The 25,606-nt window shown below is 37.7% G+C and overlaps 1 protein-coding gene across 3 annotated transcripts; it reads left to right on the top strand.

Annotated features, from left to right (window-relative positions):
* The first annotated feature begins 12,987 nt into the window (after positions 1-12,987).
* LOC109183918 lies at positions 12,988-18,705 on the top strand. Of its 3 annotated transcripts, XM_019333948.1 has the most exons (10): positions 12,988-13,343; positions 13,465-13,532; positions 13,676-13,737; positions 13,827-13,976; positions 14,399-14,575; positions 14,840-15,052; positions 15,472-17,099; positions 17,545-17,610; positions 17,683-17,752; positions 17,931-18,705. In XM_019333948.1, the coding sequence occupies exons 1-10, from the start codon at positions 13,111-13,113 to the stop codon at positions 18,564-18,566; spliced, it is 3,303 nt and encodes a 1,100-aa protein (XP_019189493.1). In that variant the 5' UTR covers positions 12,988-13,110; the 3' UTR covers positions 18,567-18,705. The 3 variants fall into 3 exon arrangements, with proteins under 3 accessions (XP_019189493.1, XP_019189494.1, XP_019189496.1); XM_019333949.1 differs by lacking the exon at positions 13,676-13,737 and having other exon boundaries at positions 13,329-13,343; XM_019333951.1 differs by lacking the exons at positions 12,988-13,343; positions 13,465-13,532 and having other exon boundaries at positions 14,395-14,575.
* Positions 18,706-25,606: the final 6,901 nt, after the last annotated feature.

Here is a 25,606-nt window from a genome sequence, read left to right as displayed (position 1 = left end):
ATATAGAAAATATATAAATTATTACTGATTATGCCAACTTGCTTACAGAACCAGAAAGATTTAAGTTTGCAAGAGACACCTCGTTTGGTAGAAGACACCTTAGCTTTTGGAGTCGTTCTCCTTTCTTCTTTGGATTGTAAGACACTACTCCAAAACTTATTTGTTTTTATCATTATTTTAAACATTTTCCGAGACAAAACATTAACTACAATTTTAACTTTCTTGTTTCTAAACTTCACCCTATGACCAACATGACATCCAGGAAGAAAGTCAAATGCTTGTTAGGATAAAATAATAATAAAAAAATAAAATAAAATATACACAATCAGCGCAAACCTGTTGTTAACCTGCTAAAAATGATAATTGCTCTTTTTTTCCAGGTTCATGAATGAATTTGGAATTTATTCGAGTTCGATGGCTTAATTGTTATCCCCCAAATAGTTCAATGACCTATTTGTACATTTTCTCAAAAAAATATTCCACATCACTAAGTAGACAAATTTCAAGGATAAATCCAACTTAAGAGACTAAAATATGAAAAAAAAAAAATAAAAATTGCAGGGGTAATTAGGGAGAAGATAGGGATTTTGAAGAAGTTGAAATCAACTGGAGTAGAAACGCAGATCTTGGTAGTGTTTTAGGGTAATTACGAGAGAAGTATAAGGGTAAAATAGTCCAACCAATTCAATTTTTTTCCACCTGTTATGAAAATTAGTATTTTCGCCCGTGCGATACACAAAATGGAATTGTTGTAATATATTAAGAATATTTAAATCGATAAAGATTTAATTTCACCAGAGGTCGCTTATCTTTCCTAACAATTCCAAATTTAATCCTAGACTATAGTTATTAATTATTATTACGATTTATTCTATGTTATAACTTATAATTCTTACGTTAATATTCTTACTATTATTATTAACACTTAATTACTTTTAAATATTACTTTTACCACTTCTATTATTATTATTATTATTATTATTATTATTATTATTATTATTATTAGTTTCTTTTCAAGTTTTGTTAGTATATAATGGCCATGAGGCACAAAATAATAATATAACCATAATTAAATATTCTTGTATTGTATTCCGTGAGTCACAATAATAATATAACAATAATTGTGACACCCCGTAATCTAAATTCGATTAAGAGATTAATTAAATAATTAATCATATTTCAATTGGTAATTTAATTTCTTAAATTCTTGAAAATTCAATAGTCGGGGACTAGTAATTGACTAGTCAACTCTAAAGTCAAAGTTGCACCTTGAGCTTTGTAAGAAGTTCCCTTGTTCCCTTACACCTCTTCATGTTAGTAAGGGTATTCTTGACTTTTCACCTTGTGTTAGTATTGTAAGCTAACCTAGTAAAAACACCCTCATTTATCTCCTTACATTTTCCAAATTCTAGCTCCACCTTCTCTCTAAAAAGGTAGATAGTTTTTCTTCCAAGCCAAGTTGAAGCTTTGTCAAAATCTACCTTTCTTATTGAAATTAATGAGTAAGTTAACGGTGAACTAACAGAAATTAACGAAAAAGATAATATTTAACGGAAAAGTTAACGGATAATCATATTCATTAAGCATTAATTAGGAAATCTTAAGGAAAAATTAAAATCTAATAAGAGGAAATTAGAGTACTAATTATGTCAACTTCGATTGGGATGTGGTTCGAACCTAAGACCTTTCTTATATTGAAATTAATGAGTAAATTAACGGTGAACTAACAGAAATTAACGGAAAAGTTAACGGATAATCATATTCATTAAGGATAAATTAGAAAATCATAAGGAAAAATTAAAATCTGATCAATCTGAGCCATTCATTTGATTAAAAAATTTGACCGTCATTTTTTCTACCTATTATAAGGCCTAACTCTCTTGGGTTGTTATTAGTATAGTAGATATTCATTAATAGTACTAATTCTCGTAGGTAGGATGTACAAATGTATATAATATGTATCAACAAGAAGAGAAGATAGATCAAAAGGCACTCTTTTATTCATATGTATTCTCTTCATTCCTTGTAGTGACAAGTTAGAGAGAATCATGCATATAGAAAGAGAGAGAGGGTGCCGAGAGAAATAAAAATAGAGTTAATACCCAAAATCGTCCTCGACTATAGTGGTTTTTCTCAATTTCGTCCTAAACGACTTTGGTGACCTAATATCGTCCCAGACTTTTGTGTTTTGCTCAATTTAGTCCTCCATTTGTTATTCCGTCAAATTGGTGTTAAATAAAGGGACAATTCAGTAATGTCAATATTGATCTCTCTTTACTTTCAACTTGTGAAGTGCGAAATTCCTCTTTCTTGTACGAATTACACCCAGAATTACTCCCGGACCTGCAAATCAAATTTTATATTCGCAGTTTTAGGAGTAATTTTGGGAGTAATTCGTAAAAAAAAAAAAGGGATTTCGCAGTTCACATGTCTATGAGTAAAGAGATGCCAATATTAAAATTACTGAATTGTCTATTTATTTAACACCAAATGGACAGAATAACAAATGAAGGACTAAATTGAGCAAAAACACAAAAGTCTGAGACTAAATTGAGCGAAACACAAAAGTCTGGGACGATATTAGGTCACCAAAGTCGTTTAGGAGGAAATTGAGAAAAACCACTATAGTCGAGGACGATTTTGGATATTAACTCAATAAAAATATGGAGTCCTTTAAGCCCAAGGGCTAAAGGCCCTCAACCGAGGTTGCGGGTTTGACCCGTCACCTTTGACCCCGACCCGTAGGTCAAGACTCGAACCGCGAGACCCCGACCCGACTGTAAGTGATGGCATGGACCCGGGGTATATAACTTATCATAAAGCCCCCACAGCCCGTGCTCTGACGATGAGTTGCCGAGGAAGGGTTCGGGCTGGAAAAACTGGTTAGATGGTACGTGACATGTGGCGGTTGCCTCGTTAAAAACCTTAGGCTAACAAAAAACCCAGTGGGAAAAAACTTTAGCCAAGAAAAAGAGTACAACGCAAAACACAGTCTGGTGGACCAAAAGGGAGCGCCGGACCCAATGGTCGAACTTGCAACGCAACTTGCAAAAGGTTAAACTCAACTGGTCCAACGAGCGGACTGTCGAACGTGACCGGGTGGTCGATTCAATTGCGATCTGGAGATCTACTTAACCAACTATGTGGTTGGATTTGCTTACGACCGAGAAATTTGATTTACTCGGGCGAAAAGTTAATCGGGCAAAACGTTATTCAGGCGAAATGAACGCGATTTGACAGTTTCGACCGACGAACTTGCTATTCGGGCCGGTGCAGCCCCCACTTTCGTAGGTGCGAGAATCGTCAGCATAAGGGAGTGGATACGACGGGTTACCGATCAGGAAGAGACCCACCCGGGTTTGGTGCTAAAGCACCGAGCTACACCCATATCGTCGACGATCGGGAAACGACATCGCGATCGAAAAATGACTCGACCGGGTTCGCGATGCGAGTGCACCCGGCTATATCCACCACGTCGACGATCGGGAACGACACCGCTAACGAGTGGTACATACACATCGCTAAAAAGCGGTAAAACATCGCACAAAGGCGGTAAACACATCGCTAAAAGTGGCATTGCCCAGAGGCGGTAAGCACATCGCTAAAGAGCGGCATCGCTAAGAAGCGGTATATACATCGCTGAAAAGCGGCATCGCTAAGAAGCGGGTTAAATACATCGATGGAGAGCGGCATCGCTAAGAAGCGGTATAGATACGTCGCTAAAGAGCGGCATCGCTAAGAAGCGGGATAAATACATTGCTGGAGAGCGGCATCGCTAAGAAGAGGTATAGATACGTCGCTAAAGAGCGGCATCACTAAGAAGAGGGATAAATACATCGCTAAGAAGCGGTATAGATACGTCGCTAAAGAGCGAAAAAAACTTCGCTAAAAACGGGGCATCGCCAAGAGGCGGTATCAACCTTTTAGTTAGGCTCAATACCGATGAAAGAGGGATCTTTAGGAATAACCGGACTCATAGCTCCGGTGGTGGCAATGCCGACTTAACCGGTCGCAGAGTGCCAGCGGTGGCGAGGCCAACCTAACTGGTCTTAGAAATGCCGGAGGTGGCAGTGCCGACCTACTCGGTCTAAAAAAGCGCGTAGCTTACTTTCACTTCTTGCCGGAGGTGGTAGTGCCGACCTACTCGGACTAAAGAAGAAGTGCGTTGGCCGACCGGGCGCATGGCCTCAAGCGACCCACATATCAGTATGTTACCCGAGCAGACGAGTTGAACCGGCCGCATGGCCCCAGGCGACCCACATACCAGTAAGCCGACCGGGCGCATGGCCTCAAGCGACCCACATATCAGTATGTTACCCCAGCAGACGATTTGATCCGGCCGCTCCTCAATCGATCGACCTACCCTGTCCAGCCCCCCACTGTCAGACGCACTTAAGGATAAGGGCGTGTGGCAGTGGAATTACTGGCCATGCGAACTTAGGGCGTGGTCTCGTCGTCGGGCTATTGCCCTCATCGGTCGGTGCCGGAAAAAAGTTTAACGACATTGCGGTCGTTGGGTTTTTACCCCTACCGGTCGGTGCCGAATGGGGGCATTTACCCTCATCGGTTTTAACCGAAAAGTTGGTCCCGGTGCTATCGGGCAAGTTTTAGCGACATTGTGGTCGTCGGGCTTGTCGCCCTCATCAGTTTTAACCGGAAAGTTTAACGACATTGCGGTCGTAAGCGGGAGGCCGCGTGACCGACCTGTCCAAACTTAGGGTGCCGGTGGTGGACATACCGACCTAACCGGACTTATTACAATTTAGTTCTAATTATTACAACTTTCTAGGTATAGGCCCATAACCTATACAATTTGTAATTGGGCCTACACAACTTACTATCTAAAATGCTACGGCCCATTTTAGTTTAATGGCCTGACTAGTCTAATTTGGACTTATTACAATTTTCCAAGCTATGAGCACAACCTATACAATTTTCTAAGTACAATTATAAGGCACTTAACCTATACAATTTGTACTAGGACTATTTTAAGTACAATTTAGAAAACAAAGCAGGATGACTTCAATTGGGGATACCATCATTAATTCCATGCACCTTGGTTTGCCGCATCACACTGGAGTAACAAATTAAAGGATATATGGACATGCATTTACCCAGGAGTACGTGTCACCATAAGGGTGTTTAGTGCATGCATTGATTTCAAATTCAATGGGATTAGTGAGTAACGTATTTACCAAATCATCTGCTCGATTTCTTCTTTCTTTTTTCTTGCACTCCACCTCCATTCCCCACCAATAGGAGTGAATGCATAATCCACTTTCCATCTCTTCCTAATCCCCAAGCCATCTCATCATCTTTCTTGCATGCAGTCCATTCGGATGTGTAAGATATATTAAATAATAATATATCTATATAAGATATATATATTATATATAATATATCTATATACGTATATATATGTATATATACTTGAGAGGGAGAGAGAGATAGGAATAGAATAAAATGTTTTTTTGCTTGACGACTTTAGCATACATTTGCCAACTATTTATAGGGAATGAAAGAAACTAAATTCTAAAATTAAGCCTATGTAATACATCATGACTCCATGTACTGCTTCATGCTATGCCCATGAAATACTCCATGTCTTCATAAAGTGCTTCACACTCCACGAAGTGCAAAGCCATGCTGCCCACTTATTAATTATTTTCTAACAAACTAATTAAGCCTTAGTTTAACAATTATAATAATAATATTATTATAACATTGCCTCCTTTAAACCAAGTTGGATATATTGGTCATTCCAATTTCCTTCTTCAATTTGAAAAATGTCTCCGTCTTCAAGTTGGATATACTGACTTCTATTTCGTTTTGTAAACCCACTTTACTCCAATTGGCTTCTTCCCAGGAGGTAAATCTGTTAACTCCCAGGTACCATTCTTTTCAATGGCACGTATCTCCTCATCCATCGCCTTAAGCCAATGAGTTTCTGTAGCAGCCTCCTCAAAAGTTAAAGGATCACAATCTGCAAAGAGAGCAAATTGAATAATCTCTTCATCAGACAGGTCATTATCATGACCCAAAACATAATCTTGCAAGCGAGCTGGTAAGTGGCGCTCGCGCTGAGATCGCCGAACTGACGGCTCTGGCTGTGAAGGAGACTGGACATTATCTGGAATCGGTTGCTCTTCAACAATATTTTCAACAGCAGGAATAACAACTGAACTTTCATCTTTAGCTAACCAATCCCAGGCACCATATTCATTAAAAGTGACATCACGACTTATAACAACCTTCTTAGTTTCAGGATTGTATAGTTTATAAGCCTTTGAAGCGTCACTATAACCAATGAATATGCACTTCTCACCTTTATCATCCAACTTCTTTCTCAATGGATCCGGCACGTGGGCATATGCCAAACATCCAAAAACCTTGAGATATTTGATAGAGGGTTTTCTCCCACTCCAAGCTTCTTCGGGCTTCTTATCATGGACACTCTTAGTTGGACACCTATTCAACACATAGACAGCACAAGCAACAGCTTCTGCCCAAAAAGGTTTAGGCAGATCCTTGGATTTCAACATGCACCTTACCATATCCATGATAGACCTATTCTTCCTCTCAGCCACTCCGTTTTGTTGTGGAGTGTATCTAGCTGTCATCTGATGTTGAATACCCTTCTTTTTCAGAAAATCATCACAGGCAATATATTCTGTACCTCTATCAGTTCTCAAGATTTTAATCTCATAACCACTTTGCTTTTCAACAAAAGTCTTAAATTGTTTGAAAACATCACATGCTTCAGACTTTTGCTTCAGAAAGTAAACCCATGTTTTCCTACTGAAATCATCAATGAAAGTAATAAAGTACTTACAACCTCCATGTGAGGGAACCTCCAACGAACACAGGTCTGAGTGAACAATCTCCAACTGTTTTGTAGCTCTCCTTGACTTGCCCACAGGGAAGGGATCTCTATGCTTCTTCCCAATCACACAAATCTCACATATACGATCAGGGACATTCACAACAGGTAAATCAGAAACAAGTTTCTTTCTCGCAAGATAGTTTAATCCAGAGAAATGAAAATGCCCAAACCGCATATGCCATAACCAATTATCATCACAAACTTCAGAATTAAAGCAATCAAGGAGAGTATGCTTAATTTTCAAAGGAAATAGTCGATTTTGGGACATATTTACCTTTGCAATTAAAACTCCTTTAGCATCTTCAATGGTACAACACCCCTGAGCAATATGTATCTTATATCCTTTTTCTGACAACTGACCCAAACTCAATAAATTTTGGTGTAGTTCAGGAACATAGAACACATCGGATATAAAATTGTGAGTATCATCCTTCAACTGAATAGAGATTTTACCTTTTCCCAAAATTGGCACCTTTGACTTATTGTCAAACGTTACTTCAAACCGGACTGATTCATCTAGTTCGGAAAACAATTCTTTCTTCCCACACATATGGTTACTACACCCAGTATCCAAGAACCATATGTTCTTATCAGCAGAAAAACTATCACTGGCCAAAAGTAAGGTTTCAGAATTCTCACCAGACTTTTCAGCAGTATTTTCAGCAATGTTTGCTTGATTTCCACGATTGTTGTCCTCATTATACCAACAATCTGCAATCTTGTGTCCATACTTGCCACAATTGTAGCAATGAAATGGAAATTTACCTTGTTTGGTATTACCTCCACCTCTTCCTTGGTTGGAGTTACCACGTCCTCCTCCTTGGTTGAAGTTACCACGACCTCTTCCACTAGAACCTCCTCTTCCTCTTCCACGACCTCTACCAGATCCTCCACCTCTTTGATTAGTGCCAGTCACATTAAGGGTGACTTGACTCTTCAAAGCTTCTTCTGCTAGTGGTTCCGATTTTGACGCAATCCTGTCAATATGACTTTCTACCATACCTTTCAGCTCTGCAATTGATAAGAGCTCGGTTTTGTGTGACTCTGTGATTGAAGCCACCACATGGTCATACTTCATCGGCATAGTTCGAAGAACTTTTTCAACCACTGCACCATCTTCAATTGTATCTCCGTATAACCTCATCTTATTCACCATACCAATAAGACGAGTGAAATACATATCTACTGTTTCTGTAGAGGTCATCTCACAATTATTGTACAACCTTCTCAACGACTGCAACTTAGACTTCCGCGCCCGATCAACTCCTTTGTGTGACACCTTTAAGATGTCCCAAGCTTGTTTTGCTGTTTGAGCACGAGCTAATTGTCCAAAAATGGAATAATGAACACCTTGGTGAATCTGACCCAAGACCAATTTATCTCGCCGTATAGTGCCTGCTTCAGCTCCTTCGGGTAGATCGGGATCAACAAAGCTCCAAAGATTTTGATCTTGCAAATGTGCGGACATCATAATTTGCCAATAATTGTAATCGAGTTTCCCGTCCAATTTGGGACCCGACCATACAATATTCAAATTTGTTGCCATATTTCACTACGGAAAATATTTCGGGGTTGAAAGGTTGAATTGACTGGCTCTGATACCAAATGTAAGATATATTAAATAATAATATATCTATATAAGATATATATATTATATATAATATATCTATATACGTATATATATGTATATATACTTGAGAGGAAGAGAGAGATAGGAATAGAATAAAATGTTTTTTTGCTTGACGACTTTAGCATACATTTGCCAACTATTTATAGGGAATGAAAGAAACTAAATCCTAAAATTAAGTCTATGTAATACATCATGACTCCATGTACTGCTTCATGCTATGCCCATGAAATACTCCATGTCTTCATAAAGTGCTTCACACTCCACGAAGTGCAAAGCCATGCTGTCCACTTATTAATTATTTTCTAACAAACTAATTAAGCCCTGGTTTAACAATTATAATAATAATATTATTATAACCAGGGCCGTCCCTGGGCATGTCTGCCCAGGGCCGGCGCACAGGGCCCCCAAATTTTGGGGGCCCCTTAATTTAAAAAAAAAAATTACGTATATATATACCGATTCACAAATTCAGCGTGAAGTTTCAAACAAAGCCAAGCGGTGTAGCCGACAAACGCAAACGGCAAACGGCAAACATATTACCCTAGTGGCCTAGTCCCTAATTAGCTCATGAATTACGAATTACAACAAAGATGGAAATTAGGGGAGTCAAATTGGGGAAGTCGTGTGGAATTGATGACTCATGAGAACTACAGAGTCTACAACAAATTAGGTATTTGTCTATTTTAACTAATTCAAATATTTAATTTGAGTTTTTGTTTTTGAAAGATTTAATTTGAATTTTTAATTTCAGTATTTGAGTATACAAGTAGTGTTGTTTACGAGTTACTGATTATGCAAAATTACAAATCAAATTTGTCAATTTGGGAATTTTTAATTCAGTCAATAAAAAGTTATCAAAGATGACAATTTGCAAGCATCAAACAATTTAGTTTTATTTTTTGTTCAAGCAGTGCAATTTAGTGAATTGACGCAAAAACGACAGATTTAACTCGTGTGCTACTGATTCTTCAATTCTTTTTTTTTTTTTTATATCATACAAACTCTAAAGTTCTTCAATCCTATTGACACGTAATTAAAATTACGTATTGTTTCACAATTTTTGTTTATTGTGTTATTAACATGACTTCATAATTCTGCTTTTAGAATAATATATATTCAAGATTTTGTTTCTTGATTAATAATTTATTCATAGAGTTTTTAAATAAATTTTTATTTTGTTTCTTAGGATTTTATGTATTCTAGAAAATATTCATATGGGTTTGAGAAGCGTAAAAAGAAAAGAAAGATTGAGCAACTAACTCAATCTCAAAAGGGAGCTCTTGAAAAATTCAATACAACAAAAAACTCAAATAGATGAGCAAAAAGATAATGACAACGAAAAATTGTTAGAACTCTTCTATTTTAATTGGATATGTTGATATATCCACACATATTAAAATCAAAGACATTTGTTCTTGGTGACTGACATCAGGAGTACAATCTAATATCACTGAAAAATATTTTGCATCTTTGATTTTTTTGATGACTTTTGTTTTAACTGTAGTAGCAATCATAAGCATCAATTTGTTTTGAATCTTATGACCAAGATAATAATGGTGAATATCACGATTTCTAGCACGTAAAACATTATCTTGAATGATAGGATCAAACTCAGCCATCATTTCAATTAGACCCAAAAAATGAGATTAGGATGTAGACATTTCAAGAGAGACTCAATGGATTAGCTTTAATCTCTATTGAAAATGAGATTTTAGAAGAAGTTGATATAAAAAAATTTGGTGGATGATTTTCGTCTAAGTGTGCACGGCGCATGTTACTTTTTAAATGAAATTTTAGATGTATTTTTTTATACAATATTTATATTATGAATTTTTTACACAACTTTTTGAATAACTATTATTTATATATAAAAATTACTTAAAAAGGGACCCAAATTAAAATATTGCACAGGACCCCAATTTTGATTGGAACGGCCCTGATTATAACAGGATGTTGCAGATATACCACAACGATGATGAAGCAACGTAGACAGCGGTGGTTGCGACCTCAACAGAGTTCACTCGTTTGGATGCATCATGCTGGCTAGCTGGACTGGGCGACCTCTGAACTCCGCGGCTGCGTGGATTAACTCCCTCTGAACATCTGTGTAATTGCTTTGAAAAGCTTCTTCGATTCTTTAATTGAGGTCTAGGTGATGCTAACTCCGGAAAACGAGAGGAAACGATGAGTAACGGCCGATGACGGAGATTTGCCACCACTAAGCATCTTTTACTTTCCTTAGCTTGCTTTTCCTTTTCCTTTTATTACACTAATCTACGCATTCCACCGCCACCTACAGTGAATTGCTTGCATGCAACACTTTATTTATTTATTTATTTTTTCTTTTCCGATCCCCTCTTCAATTGTTTGCTTTTCCCAGGGCCATACCTCTTTCAAGAGCTAATACCTGAGAGACTGCAACTGGAGGAAATGAATAAACAAATAAGGCTCCATGAACGAACAACACACTTAGGGGGCGTTTGGTTCAGGTTATATAAGATAACCAAGGGAATGTGACATTCCAAAGTTCACATTCAGGTGTTTGGTTCATATTATCTCAGGGAATCTAACATTCTCAAGGAATGTCACATTCCCCCCATATAGGATTTTGAAGGGAATGTGATTCCCTTCAAAATCTTAGGTAATCTAAGATAACCTTGGTTATGTTATATATATATATATATATATATATATATATATATATATATATATATATATATATATATATTTGTAATTATATATATATATTTTTTTATTTTTATTATGTTATGTTAGTTTATAAAATAATTTTGTTTCTCAAGTTCAAGATTTTAGTTAATATTTTAAAATCATGTGATTATATATGATACCGTTATTTTATTTATTTATATGAAAATATGTTAAGGATATTATAGTGTGTATAAAAGATAACCCTAAACCAAACATCATTATATTACATACCTCAATTTTAACCAAACACAGGAATCTAACATTCCCAATAATCTAACATTCCCTAAGGTAATCTTACATTCCGTGAACCAAACGATCCCTTAGGGTGTGTTTGGTTCGCACATAGGAATCGGAATCGGAATGGGTATCAAATACTTGGTAATGGTAATGGGTTTTGGTGAAAGTATTTAACATGTTTGGTAGTAGGGTGGAATGAGAATGGTTACTAATAGAAGTGCTTGAGAATGAATAAGGGAATAAAACCCTTATTTTATTTGGGTATGGATTTTTCAATTGATGGGGTATTCGGAACCCATAGTAATGTTCTAAAAACCTATCAACCAAACAACAATAATCACTTTCATATCCATTCCTATGTGCAAAATCCACCAACCAAACAAACCCTTAGCTTTCAAAATGGAGGAACACACTTAGCTTTCAAAATGGAGACTTAGGCCCACAGGTTGCGATCGGGCAAGGATGGAAATACAACTCCGCCATTCATGCATAACCCCTCCCAAAACTCGCTGGACCGAAACATGCACTTGAAGATGATGACGGTGAATTCTTGATGGTGAAAGGCAGTACTCTCCTCGCAGCGGCGCCGGAAGAGATGGTGGATAGCATGCATGTCATTTCTTCTCACAGCTGACAGCTCTTGCTATTTTTCCCTGTAAGAGTTGATTGCCTCCGGTCTTCCTCAGACCCTTGAGCTCCTATCAACTCGGACTATGAACTCGCCGGTGGTTGGGGTTCTCCGAAGGCGCAGAACAGATGGCTCAAAAGCACCAGAAAACCCGAACAACTCCTGCGGATGGTGGATCATCTGCATGCAGCCGCTGCTTCATCCGAGCTGCGCCTAGCAGCAAAAATGGCTTCCTCCTCGATCATCTCTCAACTAGGTTCAAATCGTCCCCAATTTTTCAGATTCTCTTCACACATTTTTTTTTTTTTTTTTGATTTTTTGATGGTAGGAATCCCCACAGAGGGCGCCAAAATGATAGTACTAATTCCCGTAGGTAGGATGTATAAATGTATATAATATGTATCAACAAGAAGAGAAGATAGATCAAAAGGCACTCTTTTATTCATATGTATTCTCTTCATTCCTTGTAGTGACAAGTTAGAGAGAATCATGCATATAGAAAGAGAGAGAGGGTGCCGAGAGAAATAAAAATATGGAAAGCCCAAGGGCTAAAGGCCCTTTTTATAGGGTCAACCGAGGTGGCGGGTTTGACCCGTCACCTTTGACCCTGACTCGTAGGTCAAGACTCGAACCGCGAGATCTTGACCCGACTGTAAGCGATGGCACAGACTTGAGGTATATAACTTATCATTCATAATTTACATACTTAAAAATTGTGAATATTTAATATATAAATCGTGTATTTTGACCGAGATTCACCTTGTAAAGTGGACCCGGGTAATTGTCAAAAATTTGCCGCAGGTAGGCCGCTGAATGAATTGGGCCTGAGTTCTGGCCCAATTAAATTTGGGCTACTAGAAACAGTAAAGACAGTTCGTTGCTCATGTTGGCGCGAAAGCTACAAACTTGGATGGCTTCTCTTGAAATCTTGAATACATTCCCTCCAGAATCAATTTAGGGCAAAAATCATCTCAAACTTCACATCTTCGCTGCAATCATTCAATTTAATCGAGTGGAGAAAAGATGGCAAAAAGCTTCAAAGATGAGCTCCAGGAAATCCTCACCTGTCTGTCATCATCATCATCCTCCTCCTCCTCGTCAAGCAAGTCTTTAGCTTACTCAACACTCTTACACCTCCAGCAACTCTCCGCTAGCAGCAGCGCCGACCCTTCTTTCATCACATTGCTCGCAGACTCTTCCCCTGTCTTCTTGCAATCGGTTCTCGTCGATATCTTTGATCACGATGAAGAAATGATGTAAGACACAACCCCTTTTCCTCAGTTAACTCAAGGTTTATTTCATTTTTTGTTTTCTCTCTCTCTCTCTCTAAAAAGTTTGAGAGTTTAATCCTTTTTTTTTAATGGTATGTGGCTTTAGTGCTGTGCAGGCATTGAAGTGTTTGGGATTTATGATTTATCATCCTTCCATACTTGCCTCTATTAAAGGTTAGTCCTTTGGTTCCTTTTTCTGCTTGGATATTTTCTCCTGTCTTGGAATTTCCTTGAGAGGTCCATTCCGATTGATTTATATGGTTATTGCGGTGGTAATATAATATTGAGCTGATGTTCTTTGAATTGAGTGAATGTAGGCGATGATGCCTGCATGATTGTTGAGTCTCTTGTTAAAGTAATCACAATGACCAAGATAAAGGTAAATTAAAATTTCAATTGTCAAAAACTGTTCTAGGCACCATGCTGGATCATGTAATTTGAGAATATATTGTTTACTGTTGATTGCAGTGGGTTTGCAATTTGGGTGTCTGGTGTATATCTATGCAACAGTTTAGTACATTGATTTTGGACACACATCTCCAGGCTTTGCTAAGGGCAATTATCTATGGCCTTGATAATCCTATGGGCTCTCTTTCTATCACATTTGAGGCTATGCAGGTGAGTAATGCATCCAATTCAAGTATATGTTGCTTGGTAAGGATTGGATTATTCATTGGATAACATTTTTTGCTTATCTAAGCTAATAATTCATGTGTAACTTGGAGTAGATTTGAATTATTCACAATCAAAGTCAAAAACCAGTATCGCAATCCGTAATCATAGAACTATAGGCTGGCTAATTATGAACGACAATGTTGTTCCTGATTCTGAATTCTTTTGATTCAACAATAGGATCTTACAATCATTAATGTAATCTAGTTTAAAAGAATCAATTCGGCCAATGTCAGTACTTACATGAATAGAGTAACTTTAAATTTACAAAAAATGACTTGGGCCATAAAAATTTCTCAATTAAGGATGTCTAGACTGTATTCTGAAATTTTGTTTATACTGCTAATTTTGCTGATTTTTAAAGGCAGGCTGTGATGAAGTTGGCTAGTTCACTGGGTGAAAAGATGAGAAATTTATCCTACATATGGGTTCCTCCAATTTACAGAAGACTTGCCAGTGATAATAAAAGGGAGAGGGAAATGTCTGAGAGATGTTTGCTAAAAGTGAAGTGCATTATATGTCCTCCACCAGTCACTCTTTCCAAGGTAGAAGGTGCTTTCTGGCTTCTGTCCTCTGCCAATGCATTAACTTTTTTGTACTTCTAGCATGACTTGCCAACTGAAGAAAAGAAAAGGAAACAGGAAAAAACTCTTTTATCTATTAAGTTGCATGTATAACTTTAAGGTGGTTTTATTTGATATAGCTAGCTCATTCACAAGCTTTTCACTTGAAAATACATGTAAGCTAAAGTATCTAACTTTACTGTTTGGCATCAAAGGATATTTTACACTTTTATGTTTTGTAAACAGGCAGTTGCCCTCGATTTGAAGAAAAAACTGCTTGACACAATAGAAGAGATGCTGAATCATGGCAAGAAGATTGAGGCTCTACAAGCATGGGGATGGTTTATGCGCTTACTTGGACCATATTTGACCAATCACAAGCGTTTACTCAATGAATTGCTTAAACTTCCAACACAAACATTTTCTAACTTTGATCCACAAGTTCAGATTGCTTCACTGGTATTATGATTTTCAGTTGGAACATTTTTTAAATTTATAATCCATGGGGTAGACATAGTAGCTTAAGAGTATTTAACTAATCAAAACCTTTTATCAAGCCACTACATGGAGGAAAAGGTGAGGCTGTGCCTCCAAAATGCACCTCAAATTTTTTAACATCCTCTGGCCTCAGGGGCTCTCTCTTAGCAAGAATATATATATATATATATATATATATATATATATATATATATATATATATATATATATATATATAACATTTAAGCTTTTAAATTTCCATGATTAATGCTTGGCTGTTTCCCTTTTGCGAAAGATGGACTATCTCATTGTGCCACTACCATCTGCATTCAGAATATATAAATGTTAAGAACCAGTTAGGTTTTATCTTCAGTAAAATTGATCATATGCCTTAATTTCAGGTTTCCTGGGAAGGTTTGATTGATGCATTAATCTGTCCACCATTTGATGCTCCTGAGATCAGTTCAGCTGCAGGACAAGCTACTAATGATATGAAAATATCTGGAGGGGACTGTAAAATGATCACTTCAGATGGCTTTTCCAAGAAGATTAAGCTTATAATGACACCTCTTACAGGAATTATGTCAAGTAAATGTGATGTATCTGTTCATGTATCGTGTCTGACTACTTGGTGTTATCTTTTGCATAAGCTTGATAGTTCTGTCAGCTGTGATTCAGTGGCTAGAATGGTGTGCCAGCCCATTTTAGAAGCCATATTCCATCTTGGACCTGATGACAGGAACATATGGTCATGGAATTTTTGTATTGAGCTGCTTGATAATTTTATATTAACAAGAAGTGGCCAAAATGGCAGCACAAATCTCCAGAAAGGTGCTGAATTGTTTGCTGAAAGCCCCCCATCTGTGAAGTGCTCATGGAGGCATTATCCTATCAAATGGTCACCTTGGGATCTAAGTCAACTGGAATTTTTCATGAAGATGATTCATTGCCTGTTCAATCAAGGGTCCAATGCTGCAATGTCCAATGAATTAGTTATACTAACATACAATGCTGCCTCAAGGCTATTCAGATCTCTCTTGAAATCAGTTCAGAATGTCTTAAGATGTGGACTTGTCACTTATGATGAGGTTATGCTATGTTTGAATGTTATTTTGAAGTTCTTCAACGAGATAAATGACAAGTTGGCTTCAGACAGTAGTCACACCAATGATTTACAGAAAATCTCCCTTCAGCTTTTCTATGCTGCAACTGAAGAGTTAGAACCCTCAATTCTAGAATCCCCTCTGTACAGAGTGGCTTTGGACATAAAAGACCTTGAAAAGGTAGAACCAATTTGTGAACTTGAGAATCTAAAAATATCAGATGTTGGCTGTGTGGCTTATATGGGGAAGGTCTCTCCTGCAGTGTACATAAGTATACTCTACTTTGTCACAGTCATTAAGTCGCGGGTGGATGCTCCTGACTACAAGTCCATAATACTCGAGATGTGCAGATATGTGAAATTCATAGTTTCTTCTTATGACACTGTAGAGATGCTCAATGTTTTTGTTGGTTTACTATACAAACACAAGGTACCAAATTGCTTAGAGATATGGGTAGTAGTTGCAAGCTGCCTCAAAGAATACATAGATAGTAAAAGCAATCACTCATTGTTCGTAATGGGAGACAGCCCTGGTTATTCTGCAGTTATGCTTCTCCTTAACTATCCATTTGCTACTTACCCTATCCTTCAGATGCAGCTTGATACTAAGCGTGGTATTGAAGCATGGAAATCACTTTATGTTTCTATCTGTCAAGGCTCACAACATTGTCATCTGACTATGACTAGGGACATCTTTGCTATGTTGAATGAGTGCATTGATGAAACCACTATCAGAGATGACCCTGCAACTCAAGCACAGCAAAATGAAAAGAATAAGAACATTGATTTTTTCCTATTATTAGGAAATGTCATGATATGTGTTTTGGAGCAGGCTATTCTAAGAGCTAATAACAATAACCACACAAGTAAAGATGATGACTTCAGGAGCATCAACAATGTCAAGAGTAGCTTGGAATTTGCCCTCAGGTAAGGAGGGTCTATGTTATGTTATTGCTCTTTTATAAGAGATCCAATAAAAGTCTCAACATATTAGCTTTAATGCAATGCGTTTAGTTGTTTTGTATTTTTATTTTTAAGTCACGGTTCTTTCTACCATGTTAGAGTATCAGCTCTAAGTAACTTCATTCCAATAACTTTATTCTTTTGTCCAGCACTACTTTGGACCTGTGACTCACCTAAAGTGATAGTAGATTTGAATGTCTCTAAGATCAAGCTTTAAGGTTTTCACAGAAATGTGAAAGTATCTAGAGCACTTGGTTTCTTTAAAAGCTTGTTTATTTAGATGTTTTCATTTGTATAGCACCTTAAATTGTCTCATCTGGATGTTGGAAAACAATGTAGAAATGATAGCAATGTTTGAGGTGTCCTTCAACTTCTAATATTTGTTTGTATTTGCCTGGGGCTTGCAAAGGTTCATGAAGATCCCTTGGGTGGTGGAAGAAGGAGATTTACAAACGAGCTTCACTCTAGCATCAAGGTGCTCATAACCGCTGCTTTCTTACTCTTTTCTTGATATACTGTCATTCATTCTAAATCTTAAGAGTTTCAGGATCCTATCAAAAGTGGTTAACTTCATTGGCTGCTTCCCACTGCAACAATATTTTATCTCATTTATCGAGGTTTGTATTCGAGTCTTCCCTGTATAGATTATTCTGTTTCCATTTACTAGCAATATGGACAAGCATACTATGACTAGTAGCTGTAGTCTTCAGAAGCCATTATTAGATTTTCTTTTTGAACTTCTCTCTAGTTGTCATTTGGAATTTTGATTTCTTTGTTTTGACTCACCCAACTCAGATTACCACGAATCCGTTGCTTCTGTGGCTGTCACATATGGATGTGCGAGACAATGACTTCAAAGATCAACTTCAGCAATTATGGACTGAAATCCTGAAGAATCTGCAGAAGAGCCAGGCAGTAATGAACTTTGATTCTTCATTTCTGAAACTGCAAGTGCCCCTTCTTGAGAAAACCCTTGATCACCCAAATCCAGAGATCTCCAATCCATCTATCCAGTTTTGGAATGCCACATATGGTGAACAGATCAATTTACAATACCCCGAAAGCCTACTTCCCATTCTCGACAAACTCTCAAGAAATGGGAAATTAACCCTCTGCAGAAAAACCATTCCAGCTCCAAATAGATACAAGGTCAGCGCCTCCCTGAACCGGTGTTCTAAAAGAGTTGAATTTGTAGAGGAAAACACAAAGGTTTACTCAGGTAGAAAAAGAAAACATGCTGAGCTAACCGAACATCAGAAAGAAGTGAGACGAGCTCAGCAAGGGCGACGAAGCGACTCCATTGGTCGCGGTCCAGGAATCCGAACTTACACCAGTGTTGATTTCTCTCAAGATAATGAAGAATCCCAAGAAGAAAGCCAGGACATCAGGGATGCAGACTCCACCCTGGAGATGTTGCAAAGAGTTCACTAGCAAGTGTTATGTAAGGCTGTAACAAAGTAGCTGTCATATGTATGTAACTGTGCAGTGTGCTTGTATTTATCAGTTTATTTTATAATAAATTAAGATTAGTGGTATTTGATGGTTACCTTAAATTATTATTAATTGCCAATGATTATACTTAGTGCATTTAATCTGCTCCCATTTTTTATGCAAAGTTGGTGTACAACCCGAGATATGCTTTTGTTGCCTGGTCAGGCATAAAGTATTAAAGTGGTCTCAAATTCATGGGACAAAGGCCAATTTGTATGGGTTGCATAGGACTATGTTCCACTAAAGATACCTTAATTCAGGAGATCTCTCATCTCAAATTATTTGTCATAATTAATATTTTGATTGTAAATATAATTAAATTAAATGTTTGCTTTAAGTTTTGATGTACTTAAATTTAACTTTTGAACATTTAAAGTATAATTTAAAAAATCACTTTACAAAATAAGTATATGTATATTACTTATATTACGCAAAGTTAGCTACGAGGAGGTAAAAAAAGTTTTATTTTATATGCATTCAGATAAATCTCCTGATCTAGATTACTTGAATCCAAGTTTTTTTTCAAAGTTTGGGACATCATGGGGGCTAATTTAGTTAATCTTTGTGGGAAATTTATGAATTCTAGGCATTTCTTTTCGGGCTAAATTCCACCCAAATTGTCCTTATACCTAAGAAACCTAAGTCAGAGTGTATGGGAGACCTTAGACCAATAGTTTTATGCAATGTAGCTTATAAGGTGATTGCTAATGTTTTGGCTAATAGCAATGTTGAAAAAATCGCTAGGCGCCCTCTAGGCGCTTGGGGACCGCCTAGGGCGCTTAGAGCGCCTAGCCGGGCGCCTAGCGCTTAGGCACGATTTTTGCAACAGTGGCTAATAGAATGAAACCTCTTCTTAGTGGTCTTATTGCGAAAAATCAATCTGCTTTTGTCCGGGGAAGACTAATTTTTGATAATATTACTGTGGCTTTTGAAATCCAACATTATTTGAATAAGGGAACTCAGGGGAAAGAAGGATATGCACCCTCAAGTTAGATATGAGTAAGACATGAAAAAATAGAGTAGAAATTGGTTATGGCTATTTTGCTGGAAATGAGATTTAGTCTTCAGTGGGTTGCTCTTATATGGGAATGTATTTCCACATTTGACTATGTCCTTCTAAATGAAGGAGGGAAGACTAGGGCCAGTTTTTCCTCGAAGAGGGTTAAGATAGGGGGGATCCACTGTCCCCCTATCTTTTTATTCTTCTTATGGAGGGACTAAGTGAGATGATTAAGAAGGAGGAAAGATGTGCATTTCTTCATGGGATAGCAGTGACTAAGAAAACTCCAATTGTGTCTCATATGTTCTTTGTAGATGATAACTTTATATTTTTCAAAGCCAATCTTATGGAAAGTATTATTTTTAAAGAGGTCCTTGCAGAATTCATTGATGATAAATTTTGATAAATCATCCATGTTGTTCAGTAAAAAATGTTAAAGATGATATGGGGGAGATGGTTGGAGAGGTGTTGTGGGTTAATTGGGAAAATTTACCAGGATATTACTTAGGTTTGCCTTCATTGGTGGGGAGGATAAAAGAGTCATTATGGGATATATTAATGATAGAATCACCAGCAGGGTAAACAATTAGAATCACACACTACTTTTAAAAGCTGGAAAATAAATTTTGATTAAAAATGTGGTTCAAGCTTTGACAGTTTTTGCCATGAGTGTTTTTCAACTTCCTTTGGGCTTAGTGGTGGAAATTGAGAGGGTTATGAATGCCTTTTGGTGGAACAATGGCAATGGAGAGGGGAAAGTGATTAGATGGAAATGTTGAAGTGGTGGGGGGGGGGGGGGGGGATTAAGGGTTTAGGATTTCGAAGATTGAAAGATTTTAACTCTGCCATATTGTGTAAGCAGGCATGGATAATCATATAAAATCCTTCCTCATTGATGGCAAGAATCATCAAAGCCAAATATTCCCCTAATTCTACTTTCCTTCAACCTAATAAAAGCAGTAACCCCCTCATATGTTTGGAGCAGCATTTGGAGTACTAGAGACATCATCAAATGGACGGAGAGTTGACAATGGACCATCTATTAAGATTTGGAAAGATGGGTGGTTACTAGAAACTCACCAATCACTTATCACAACCCCTCCTTTACAGTGAACTGGAAGAAGAGACAATGGATTCTCTGCTAAATGAATCTGGTCAGGAATGGGATGCTGACATTGTAAAGGATCTATTCAACCAAAGAGATGCAACATTGATCATGAGTATCCCTATCATGGAAGTGAAATGATGTGACAAATTAATATGGGGTGGTGAAGAAAATGAGAAGTTTTTAGTCAAGAGTTGCTACAAGTTATTTATTGGGATCTTTCCAAATGAGGAGGTTAAGAGCTGGGAAAACTTTTTGAAATTTGATATTCGTCTAAAGGTTAAAGTTTTCTTCTGGCAGGTGTGATCCACGTGTCTCCCTACAGCTTACCTTCTCTTAAGAAAGGTAACCTGATCCCCTTTATGTCAACTTTGTGGTCTTTATGGAGAATTAATATCTCATATTATGAGGGATTATGACTTTGCTAAAGAATGTTGGATATGGGCTAATCTAAGTGTTAATCATAATAATGATCTCTCTTTCGATGATTAGGTGGAATAGAACCTCTAGATTCTATGGGTGGAGGACTTGTGTTTATTCATTATGATATGTTGGAAGATTTTTTTTTATTATTATTATTATTTTTTTTTGGGGGGGGGGCGGGGGGGGGGGGGTTAAAAATGAGAAGTTGTGGAATCATCATGGTCTTCCTTCTATATCCATTGTTGAAGGCGTTAGGACATATCTACATGATTAGAGACAAGCTAAAAGGCAACTTGCTCGCTGGGAGATCATTCCTTAGGTGCACATTGACGAGGCAATAGATGAGAGGGGAGACAAGATGGGCTTCGGGGGAGTAGTCAGAGATGAGCATTGTCAATTCGTGATAGCTATAGGGATCCCGTGGTCAAGGTGCCTTCAAGTCTAAAGGAGCAGAGGTTGTTGCAATAAAAATGATTTCAAGTTGGTTTAAAATAGGGGGAGGGAGGGGGCTAGAAATTAGAATTTGTAGAATCAGCATGGTCTTCCTTCGAGATCCATTGTCGAAGGTGCTAGGACTTATCTACATGATTAGAGACAAGCTAGAAGGCAGCTTGCTCGTTGGGAGACCATTCCTTAGGTGCACATAGACAAATGGGAGAAACTTCCAACGTGGTAGCTTAAACTTGACATTGACGATGTAATAGATGAGATGGGAGGCAAGATGGGGATTCGGGGGAGTAGTTAGAGATGAGTACGGTCAATTCGTGGCAGCTATAGGGATCCCGTGGTCAGGTGCCTTCAAGTCCAGGGAAGCAGAGGTTATTGCAATCAAATAGATTTTAAGTTGGTTTAAAGCTTTCAACAGAGAGCATGTGAAGGTGAAAACAAACTCACTAGTAGTTATTCAAAGGCTTGCCAAGAAGGATGAAGACTAATCTTTTGGTCTCCTTCTATATGACATTAACGAATTACTTTCTTCTTTTCCTCATGCAATTCTAGATTTTGTAGAATGGACTGTGAATTGTATTGTCCATATAATTGCTTGGGAGTCGGTTTCTTTGTTTGACCGTAGGGAATGGATCTCTATTCCTCATGTTTTTATTTATGAATCGTTGCACTCGGACATAAGTTAATAATATATCTTCTTTTTCTTTCAAAAATCAAAATAAAAATATAACTATTTTTTTTTTTTGAAAAAATAACTAAATTTTTCTTATTCATCTAAAATAGAGTTAATACCACAAATGGTCCTCTGACTATTGGGGTAGTACTCCTTTTAGTTCTCGACTTTCAATTCGACCAAAACACATACCTCGACTTTCATTTTTTACCGAGTAAATTTCAATTTTGGTCCAATGACTATTGAGGTCTTGTTAATTTCAATCCACGACTTTAAAAACTAACAATTGAGTACCCTGACTATCCAATTTTTATCAATTTTGGTCTATCCGGCCAAATTACCGGCCAATTGTCACCGGAATCTTGTAATGGATAAAATTTTAAGGGTAATTTAGTCATTTGCTCTCCTTTTTATTTCTTCTCCGTTCTACTGGACTTCAGGCGAGCCAGAGCCGATACCGCCGAGCATCAGAGTTTGGGTGGGGTCCCCTATTTTCCGGCAACATGACATGAACATGGACACGATAGAAATTCCATCTCCCAAAGAGTAGTGAACCCAGAGAACGACGCAATTGTGAGCCAAAAGGAGATGAATTTCCTACAAAACAAAAGGAAAAGTTGCAGCAAATCCAGCAATACTCCGCATAAAATTGAAAATTGACTAAACAACAAAAGATGAGATACTTTCAATACAAACTCATCCTACACAATCTGAAAATAAAATTTCTCCTCAAGTCAGCTCAAACTCAAATGGTTCTACGCCACCTTCGCGGCCGCAGGAATCTCTGACCATGAAACTGTTGAATCTTGGGTGTTTTCTCCGATTTAACCGCTCAATACTCAACCTCTTGGCTGATCGGTGAGTCCAAATCAATCAATTGTCTATCTGATTCTCTATCTGCATCTCCACAATCAGTCCTGTTCAAATTAAAACGGTCCTCAATTATCTCAAATTTTGGTTGAATTTGTATACTATTTATCATAATTATCACTAATGTTTGTGTTTTTGTTAATATGTTTGAGAAGCAACAAAGAGTATATGTTCCTGGCGTAAAGAGGGAAGAGGAAGCACTGGAGTTCGAGGTGTACAAGCTCAAGACATAGATATGCAACCGGCGGCATAGAAGAGACGGGGGAAGAAGAAAAGAGGAGAGCAAATGACTAAATTGCCCCCAAAATTTTATCCATTACAAGATTCCGGCGATAATTGGCCGGTAATTTGGCCGGATGGACCAAAATTGATAAAAATTGGATAGTCAAGGTACTCAATTGTTAGTTTTTAAAGTCGTGGATTGAAATTAACAATACCCAAATAGTCATTGGACCAAAATTGAAATTTACTCTTTTTTACCACAAATAGTCCTCCGCTAGTTTTTCTGTTAAGTGAGTGTTAAATTTAAGGGTATTATTGTCGAATCAAAGAACAAAATAAAATAATTGACAACAAAAATCCATTTGAGCTACCTTTCTTGATGCTGCAATTCGGAAATGCAGTAGTAAAGTAGCATTCCCATGCTAATGCAGCATTAATTATAAATCAAGTGTACTTATGGGTGTTCCCCTTCCAGTTTTATAAAAAAAATTATAAATCAAGTAATGCTATACTTCTATTTTTTGTTACTCCTGACATACATCAATTGGTCTTAAGAAAATAGGATCACAAATCACAATTTCTATATTTTCTTTTCCCATCCTTCTAATGAAATCAATATAATACATGTGATAATATATACGAATTGGATCTATATTCACCCCATAGTTCGCCATGACTGTCATGACAAGAGTGTTAATTAGGTACTAAAAAAACATAACTATATACAGAGCAAATGTTATGGGGCGAATTGAAGAAGACAACAAACACAAAGGAAATTAAATCAGCAAGGGTCATGCTAGCTTCAGTCGCCTGATTAGCATGGGCAGATGAAACAAAATACGAGAACTGTTGAGCATATAGCCATTAATGTGCAATCCAACTATTAGCTTAGGCTTTTAGTTGAGATGGAGCACATGCTTCAATTTGGTATCAGAGCCAGACCAAAGGTCGTGAGTTCGAATCTCTACGTCACCCGATAAGCGACTATGGTCCACGTGCTTGGAACCCACCGCACACTTGAGGGGGCGTGTTGAGCATATAGCCATTAATGTGACCATGGTCCACGTGTTGCTTGGAACCCACTGCACACGTGAGGGGGCGTGTTGAATATATGGCCATTAATGTGCAATCCAACTATTAGCTTAGGTTTTTAGTTGAGATGGAGCACATGCTTCAATTTGACGATAATACCCTTAAATTTAACACTCACTTGACAGGAAAACTAACGGAGGACTATTTGTGGTAAAAAAAATGCAAGTCGAGGTATGTGTTTTGGTCGAATTGAAAGTCAAGGACTAAAAGGAGTACTACCTCAACAGTCAGAGGACCATTTGTGGTATTAACTCTCTAAAATAAAAGAGTAAAAATCTTTTACATGTAGCAACTTTTACCAAAATAGTAATTGGGTATATTCACCAAGATAATATTTGGTTTGTTGGTTCCTTAGTGTACTTATTGTTATTCTTATGGAAATTATCAAAAACTCTCACAAAACCCTTGCCTTGAAAACGACTATATAGTTCTCCTTTTGTTGATTGATCAATTTAGGTACTAGTGTGATAGGTAAATACGTACAGAATACTGATCTGTAGACCGATCCGTCAAGAAGTCATCCAACCGGTCCGTCATAGCCATCAACCCGACAGGACTAAAACACTTGTGGTCAACCGTACCGTTCGTATCGATAGGCCTCGTGACAAGATAAGATGCTCTCGGATCACCCTTGGAATCGCCCCGGCAGAAAGTCACCCGGTCGGTCTACCGTAGGGTAACCGGTCGTCCTGCAAGATGACGTAGCCTGCAGAGCCGAAAACGTAACTTACACGACATGTTATAAGGGCCAACTTGCGCTTGCAGAGCGGCGACTGATAGCCTGCAAAAGTAGCAGCTCAACCTCATCGATTAGTCAACCTACGCATAGTTGCAGAGCGATCGCCTGACCAAAACAATGGGAAGACGCCACGTCGAGCCACGTGCAGCAGGCGCATTAAATGCGTAGGCCGACTTAGTTAGTATAAATAGGAGAGTCTCACCCCTCACTTCGGAGATCTTCATCTTCATCTGATTACAACATCTACTCACTACATTGTAACCTAATATTTATTACATATAATACTACTCAGCCTCGGATCACTCAGTTGTCGCCTGGTAGACCGACCGACCGATCGACTAACCTATGAGCGCTTCATTCTACTCGTCCACAAACATACGTATTCGTAGTGTAATCGTAACCGCCGGTT

Source organism: Ipomoea nil, unplaced genomic scaffold, assembly GCF_001879475.1.
Source record: "Ipomoea nil cultivar Tokyo-kokei standard unplaced genomic scaffold, Asagao_1.1 scaffold1237, whole genome shotgun sequence".
Classification (NCBI taxonomy): domain Eukaryota; kingdom Viridiplantae; phylum Streptophyta; class Magnoliopsida; order Solanales; family Convolvulaceae; genus Ipomoea; species Ipomoea nil.
This window is presented reverse-complemented; position numbering and strand designations above follow the sequence as displayed.

Coding starts and splice junctions, on each gene's coding strand:
- LOC109183918 (XM_019333948.1), top strand. CDS start 13,111: ATGGCAAAAAGCTTCAAAGATGAGCTCCAGGAAATCCTCACCTGTCTG. Junction 17,100..17,544: donor AGCTTGGAATTTGCCCTCAG/GTAAGGAGGGTC, acceptor GGGCTTGCAAAG/GTTCATGAAGATCCCTTGGG. Junction 17,753..17,930: donor ATTTTATCTCATTTATCGAG/GTTTGTATTCGA, acceptor CACCCAACTCAG/ATTACCACGAATCCGTTGCT.